At 41.6% G+C, this 8228-nt stretch overlaps 1 protein-coding gene across 2 annotated transcripts; it reads right to left on the bottom strand.

The window, feature by feature from the left end:
* Positions 1 to 263: 263 nt before the first annotated feature.
* LOC136509419 (vacuole membrane protein KMS1-like) lies at positions 264 to 4839 on the bottom strand. 2 transcript variants are annotated; one of them, XM_066504223.1, is made up of 8 exons: positions 4424 to 4839; positions 3223 to 3434; positions 2937 to 3015; positions 2545 to 2832; positions 1470 to 1621; positions 1050 to 1166; positions 816 to 922; positions 264 to 309 (listed from the first exon to the last, which is right to left on the bottom strand). In XM_066504223.1, the coding sequence occupies exons 1-7, from the start codon at positions 4464 to 4466 to the stop codon at positions 833 to 835; spliced, it is 981 nt and encodes a 326-aa protein (XP_066360320.1). In that variant the 5' UTR covers positions 4467 to 4839; the 3' UTR covers positions 264 to 309; positions 816 to 832. The 2 variants fall into 2 exon arrangements, with proteins under 2 accessions (XP_066360320.1, XP_066360319.1); XM_066504222.1 differs by lacking the exon at positions 264 to 309 and having other exon boundaries at positions 407 to 922.
* Positions 4840 to 8228: the final 3389 nt, after the last annotated feature.

The following is an 8228-nucleotide window of genomic DNA, read 5'->3' as shown; positions in this document are numbered from 1 at the left end:
TGGCTGTACACATGGAGGGTGACCTGTTTTTTATCATAGATACACAAATCTAGGGAAGCACACCTAAATTGATGGCATAAAATTCTAGAAACAACAGTAAAGTGGAACAGATATTTATCATTTAACTGCTCTCTTCACATGGCAAGAAGCAAGATCCATAGTAATGTGTATAGTATCAAAACCCTCAAAAGGAGTGCAATAGATATCTAAGAATCAACAATAACTGAACATACTTTAGCAAGGCTACACACACCTATATATATTGCCTGTAGCTCCATTGTTTTCCAAAGGAATGAGATTTACCACAGCCTGTCCACATAAAAAACATGTATAAAAAAACAGCACCGGGAATTAGCACTACTTCAAATATTCTATTTACTAATAACGCTCATTGTATCGAAAATAACTAAGGAATTTGTTATTGACACATCCATGATAAATAAATTATACATAAGCACCGTCTCAAACGTTCTATTTATTAATGAATATCATTGTGTTGAAGATATAATTATGAAATGTATGCTTGACATATCATGGTAAATAAATAGATTATACATATAAAAACGGGCACTATATCATGAAAACAACTATTAGGGGCAAAGCAAGCACGCACATACACATATAATTTGAAAAGAAACTTCAGTCTCATACATAGGAGCATCAAAATTATGCTACAGCACCAATAATCACTCGGTCATGCTGTAGATTGAAGAACACTTGGTAACTAAAGGTAAATCATATAATACTGAACGCATTTAGAAACACTTATCTATGAAAATGGAAGAAGTCCATGCTGCAGATAGAAGAATACTTACAAATTATGACGAGGACTTTATATTTCCTCCCCAAAGACAAAGAAGGTACGGACAAATCTGTCATCTGAAACCACCATAATCCCTATCCCAACAATCTTGGGCGTGGTCTACATAAGTGATTTGTAAATGACAGTCAGTTGTCTTAACGGAGATGAGAAGAAATCTGCATGATACTATGACTACAATTCACAGCAAAATGCAAATATATGAATTGCACCAAGAAGGTTGACGAACCTGGATACAAACTTTAACAATAGCCTTTTCAATCAAAGTTGCTAGAAAAAACTTCCAGAAAGGGATGTTGAATTGTCCACACAACATACCGGCAAGATCAAATAGAGGGTTTGGCACCTGACAGAAGAAATAATTATACAGTTTCTCCATGTCATACATCTCATAAGGAAAGGAATAATATGTCAATAAGTATAAAACTTCGGTGAGACCAAAAATTCAAAAGATTTAACAATAATATGTCATGCAAATGTCAGAAAAGAGTGAATGTGAGTTTCTTCAACGATTTAAATGGGCCTTCACCTTATTACAGTCTAAATTGACAAGGTGCTACAAGGCAAGTCAGCAAGTAGGGTAAAAATGCAACATACTAAAATATGACTTGAACAAACAAATTTTAAATGTCAACAAAATGATACTAACCGAAGCAAGTAGGAATATTAGAGTGAAGCTTAAATGCTGTGAATGAGACATGAGCCATCTTTTGGCCTGGCGCAAAGTTGATGATAGAAAACCTTCAGAAATGGAAGCATCCAAATCTTCCAACCCATCAATTACGCGGCCTGACATGCTAGCTGTGGTTCATTATTTAAAAGGAGTCAGCAACATAACACATACTTAGAAAAAAAAACGGGCTTACTGCATCATTCAAGTTGATGCCTTTAACCAATGGCACAATCTTGTAAGGTACATTGATCCTAAATTTAACTTTATATGATGGATTGTTGTGGTTAACCTGTAAGCTAGATAACCCTGCTGGCAGCAGAGCTGTAAAACTTTTTGGATATAAACAAGCTCACTATTCCTTTGATACCTATATAAGCCCCATGGATCATAAATGATTTCAATTTCTTAGTAGAAGGGGGACTTAGCCTGTGATATAAGCTAATAAGATGGTTACCATTTTCATTTTCATGTATAACAATATGAAGACATCATTGTTTATATCTACAAAACTAAAAGGAGAAGGAAAAAAAGTATTCTTTATATCTATAAAACTAAAAGGAGACAAGGAAAAAAAGTATTCAATTAAAAATGCTGCATTGTCTTGCACATATCTTATATTTGTTTCTTTAGTTACAGAACCAGCAGACTTGGTTTATAATGGCTGTAGATCGCTGTTATTAAGCATTTTGTTTTCCTTTTACTGCTTTTGCACCTATTCTAATAAGGACCGCCTAAAGCATCTCACAATGTGGAGGCTGGGATATTTCTATTCCATTGTCTAAGAAGAACAAGAAGACTATTACACAATTTTAGTTTGCTACTCTGGCCAGGAAATCCGAGCACAAGTATGCTTCAATGAAAGGTGGTATTATTATCAAAAAATAGGCAGGAGGTAGATTTTTTTTTTTAACCAGCCCTTGGACAACTGATGAGGGCATGAGGCAATGACTCAAAGTGGAAGAGACGGATCAAGTGGACAAGCAAGAGGAAATAGCTGTAATAATCAAGTAAATTATGCTATAGTTAGTATGCAGAGCAGTATGAACAAAACCTGCTCCTGAGAGGAAATATGGAGGAAGCTCTCCAAGTGCAGTTCCAATGCCCCAAAGAACAGCTTCGAGACAAACTTGTTGCAGTATTTTGCTGAATGGAATTGTTTCATGATAAATTGGGGGTCCAAACTGCAGACAGTCTTTCTCCAACCAGGATGGGCTCCTTTTAAGGAGAATAGTGTCATACGGAGCACTTTTTAAATCAACCCTACCACACTGAACCGCTCTGATAGTAAACAGGGCAACATGGGGACCTAAATACATTATGAAAGTGTGCAAACCAGAACCTGCAAGATAATTACAGTGTAAGCAGAAACTCTTGTTATATTTAAATCAACTAATTAAACTCCTAATGCACAATTTCACCACATCTGAAACTATTTGTAATTACCTAATCCAATCGATGAAGCGACCCCTAGTATGATCCACCACAATCCAAACCTGACATACCAAAGTAGCTCCTGTAGATGCTGCATCAATGACAACATACCATGTTTATCCAAGCTGCTATATATATTTAGGGAAGACCTAAAACTATCTGCCATTTAGCAAATTTGCTTCCATATTGTTCAAGAGAATTTCATCTACATTGTTATAGATTGGTCATATCAATAATATTTTGCTTCAAATATCCTGTGATATACAGATGTTGTAATTAATTTGAAAGAAGACGGTACCTTTTCATGCAGGCCATCAGTGAACAAGAGCAGAACCCAAGTAGCAGCAACCAAAAGCATTGCGATTTTTAACCGAGAACCTTTTTTCAGAACAGATGAACACGTTCTTTCAAAACTCTGAGCAATGGCTAACACAAAGAATGCCAATGTCTTGAATGGTCTTGATGTAATTGTTAGTCTCTCCAGGTCCACACGATGTTTTTCCCGGAGCTCTGAAATATAAAGTGCACTGGTTAGAGCATGGACTACACCGCAGTATATCTCATTATTCGTTCAGTTAGCGAAGTGTTAATAAAAATCATGGTTTCATCTCATCCTGTAGTGCCATATGGAGAACCCAACGCACACTCCAAATTATTACTAACATTCTAGGTAACTTGTTCACATATAGTAAATCGAAATTCCGCAAGTTTTGCAACGCATGGGGAAAAAATGGCAGCTACCCTTCCATAACACAGTTTTTCGAAGAAAGGAGGCTTTGTGGCGGTGGCATTTGTATTTGTCTTCGAGCTGGAAAACTAAATTTGCATTGAAATCCTGCCACAAGGGCAAGACAGCAGAGAAAAAAACAAAATAGTAAAAGTACCACTCCTAGATGCCAATATTTTATCATGTAAAAATAAGTCCGAAGAAAAAAAAATCAAGTAAATAAAGATAATTCAATCAGACGCCAACCGCCAGAATACTATCTAAAAATCTAACTTGAAATCGTGGAAAACCTCAGTTTTTAAGTTTTAACCTTCAAAAGGTGTGTTCTAAAAGCATCCAATGCTTGAATAAAACAAAATCACAGACTGAAAGAACCGATACCAAGCACGCAATTTCGCTACTCAAAATAACGGTTCTACTCTGCTCTGAATCACGGGCGGCCAAGAAAATAAATAAACCAAACCAAAAAAAGTCACTGTGTTTCCCTAAAATAGAAGGGGTTATACGTATCGCCAATCCGAATTTGTAGGGGAAAAAAAACAGAAACAAAAGATGAAATATTCCAACTTTGTAGGAAAACCTCAAAGACACGCATTCGCAGCTCGAGCAGCAACAACGATTTCCATAATTCCACACCACAGATGTCAAGTATGAACAACGCAAGATGATTTAAAACCCAAGAACTAAACGAGACGGCGTATCTCCAAGAACAATGGGCGGACCAAACAACACGACCCCTCCTAGAGCCTTGCGAGCCGATCGACTCACTCACCTGACATGGTCTTGTCCTCGCCGGCGCCGACCGTAGGCCCCATGGCGCAGCTCCAGGTCCCTCCCCTCTGCCGCCGCCGCCGCCGCGCTGCAATCGCGACCAACCTCCACGAGCATGGAAAGTGAAAGGGTCAGAGAGAGATAGAGGACGTCGTACCTCCATACGAGGATATCGATGGCGCAGCTAGGGTTTGGTCGGTCACGCCATCAAAAGGAAAGGAGAGAGAGAAAGGGGAGGGGAAAACGGAGGTGAGAGGCGGCCGAGGTTGGACGGAGGAGGAGGAGGAGGAGGCGAAGGAGTGCGGCGCCCGCCGCCGCACAGCAGTCGCATCCGGCGGTGCCGTTGTCGGCCCTCCGTGCGTCGGGACAGAGAGAGACCGATGGGGAGAGAGGAGGAAGCCATGAGAAGAATCTGGAATGAGGGAATGAGAAGCGGGAGCCAGGTATATATTTAGTGGTTGGGGTCCTTACGAGAAGCTGCAGAAGCTAGCCAGAGCAACTGCGACGACGAAGAGTTATAAGAAGCTGATTCTAACGGAAGTGGCTATAGGCAATCTTGGCCATACGATGACAGATCGGACGGTGGTGGGAATTTCAGGCGACGTGGACGGTGGTTCCTTCGGGAAACCACCGCGGGCTTGTCTAGGTAAATTCATAAGATGAGTGCTCTCTCCGGTCATGCATCGGATACGGCAGTGCATGCAAGGGGGACCGCTACCTACGAAACATAGATAGAAAAAACGGGGCGTCCTTGTGTGAGCCTAGTTGTCAGCTTCTTTTGAGACTGTTTTCTATTTTTAGACGCTCTAAATATTACTATTACATCAACCGATTGATTTAGGCCTTCCCATCAACCGATTTCCCCTTGTACGCTATATAACCCGGAGATGAGAGAGAGAGAGAGAGAGAGAGAGAGAGAGAGAGAGAGAGAGAGAGAGAGAGAGAGAGAGAGAGAGAGAGAGAGAGAGCTCGGGACGGCTACACCGCCAGAGCCTCTCTCGTGCGTGCCTTCGAACAGGCAGTAGAGCTAGCTAGGTATGTCATGTCGAGGAAAACAAAAGCAAGCTAGGCAGAGACGAGCTACAGTTACGGAGTACGTATGAAATGACGGTGAAAGAAATTGGTCTCCGTACCGTACGTAACGCAAGCGTGACTCATCGTCGTCTCTAGACGTACTACTTAAACTGCATGGGCAATGGGGGTTTGAGCTACCAGTTCTGTTCTCTGCTTCTGTTATTGCATTTCTAAATTTGTAAGTTTATGAATAATTTGATATATATTTTTCTGGTATTTGGAATCCATAAAAAAAGTTTATAATTTTTTAAAGAAAATTTGGCATATACTTGTCTAAGGTCTTATGTTATCCCTAAATTACACGACTCTATCCAATAAATTACATTGAATAAATTATTGTAAATATATTAATAAGACAGTGTAAATATAGCTATAAAATGGTATAAGTGCATAAAAAATTGAGTTGATGAGAGAGGCTAAATCAACCCGTTAATGGCAAAGACATATCCTACTATTAAGCGCGCCGGTGGCGCTCCGCTCCGCGCGGCGACCATGGCTCACGCGAGCTCTCTAGTCTCAACCATAAAGTCGTTTCCCAGGCGTATAATCAAACAAGAAATCAATTTTCAGTCTCATTAACGCTACTGACAACGCTGCATGCATGTTACGAACCAGGTGTCCGTGCATGCACGTCTCTATTACGGTTAAAATATTCAATCATGCAGAGTTTCCTCCTCAATTTGAGCGACTGTTTTGAATACCTGCCATCCCATCCCAGGTGAAAGGTAGAATTGAAAGTTGGTGCGGACGTGAGGCAAGTTGTGCAGTTAGAGAGGTTTTGATTAAATCAATTGCCCAGGCGATACCCACTTATTCTATGAGTTGCTTTCTCCTACCCTCTCAATATATGCAACAAGATAAGAAGTGTTGTGGCCAATTATTGCTGGTGTAGCTCTGCTGATAACCGGCACATGCATTGATGAGTTGGGAGCGTCTTAATCAACCAAAACACAAAGGAGGCATGGGTTTTCGGGACATGAGGAGTTTCAACTTGGCAATGCTTGGAAAGCAAGGTTGGCGCCTCATCACGAGACCAAACTCACTTTGTGCGAGAGTTCTTAAAGGGCGCTATTATCATGACACGGAGTTCTTGAGGACTACCCAGAAAAAGCACGCGAGCAGTACGTGGAGGACGATCCTAGCAGGCCGAGACGTACTACAGCGGGGTCTGATCAGAAGGGTGGTCGATGGAGATTCTACTGCTATTTGGGGTGATCGATGGATAGCAGACCACTTTGATGCTAGGCCAATCACACTAAGAGTTGCCGGGCATCCGAATCTGGTTTCTAAACTGTTGACAACTAGCGGATCCTGTAATGTTGAGGCAGTGAGAGCGCTGGTGTTGCCAATTGATGCAGCAACTATATTGCGACAGCCGCTGGGTCGAGGAGATGGTGATTTTTGGGCGTGGGAACCAGAGCGTTCTGGGATTTATTCTGTCCGCTCGGCATACAAGATTATATACAGGAGGAAATGGGAAGAATCCTTTGGCCATTTACCTAGCCCTTCTGATGATGCTATATGGAAAAAAATTTGGAAGCTGGAGGTCCCTCCCAAAGTTAGAGTGTTCTGGCGTGGCGTGTTTTGCACGAATTCCTACCGACGAAGCAAATTTTATTCAGAAGGCACATAGTACCGAAGGCCTTCTGTGAGGTCTGTGGGGAGCCAGAAGAATCGATCAGGCATGTACTCTTGGACTGCACAGTGGCGAGGCAGTTCTGGCAATATACAAGATGGGCAACAGGGGTCAAATTACCAAGCCTGAATGCTGAGACGTGGGCTGCTGATTTGATGTCACAGCTTTGCCCAAGACGAGATCGGGCTCTGATTATGATTGGAATGTGGGCGCTTTGGATGCTAAGGAACCGGCGACGCCATGGAGAGCTGACGATGCCGGTTCAACAGGCGGTGATCTGGGCCAAAGATACAGCTTATGATTTATGGCAGCTGAGCCACCAATTTGACAAACCAGCTCCAGCATACAATAGGGATAAATGGAGAAAGCCGAAGGTGGGATGGTCGAAGATTAATACGGATGTTGCGTTCTCTCAAGAAAGCAAGCAAGGAGCAACCTCGTCCATTATCAGAGATGATCAAGGCGCGTTCTATTCGGCACAAGCAATCTGGTATGAGCGTGGTCTTGATGTTTGCTCCATGGAGGCCTTGGCGTGCAGGGATGGCATGAAGCTTGCTGCACAGATGGGTTTACGTCGGGTGGCCTTGGAAACCGACTGTCTCCAGGTTGTGCAATTGTGGAAGGAGTCACAAAGATCCATCATTGATCCTATTCTGAAGGAGATGGAGGAAATTAGCCTTGCCTTTCAAGAGTTTTCTTTCTCTTTTATTAGTAGAAGTTGTAATAAGGTTGCACATTTGTTAGCTCGTCAGGTTTCTAGTTCACATTGCTCGGAGGTGTGGCGTGTTACTCCAGCATGTGTGTATGACTTGATCATGGTTGAGGCTTTGGCCGGCTGATTTATGAAAGGCAAGCAATTCACAAAAAAAAAGTTTCCTCCTCAATTAACCGTAGATGGCTATATTTAAGGAAGTTAATTAACCGTAAATTGCCTATAACAAAGGAAGTTAATGCTTTATTTCTTTCTAATTGTGGATGGATACGCAAGGAATATGGAGCTAGGTGTCCCTGCATGCATGTCTCTATTGCGGTTGAAATATTCAAGCATGTAGAGTTTGCTCCTCAATTAACCGTAAATGGCTATAATTAAGGAAGT

The sequence above is a fragment of the Miscanthus floridulus genome, chromosome 15 (assembly GCF_019320115.1).
Source record: "Miscanthus floridulus cultivar M001 chromosome 15, ASM1932011v1, whole genome shotgun sequence".
Taxonomy (NCBI): domain Eukaryota; kingdom Viridiplantae; phylum Streptophyta; class Magnoliopsida; order Poales; family Poaceae; genus Miscanthus; species Miscanthus floridulus.
The sequence above is the reverse complement of the archived record's forward strand: the minus strand, read 5'-3'. Positions and strand labels throughout refer to the sequence as shown.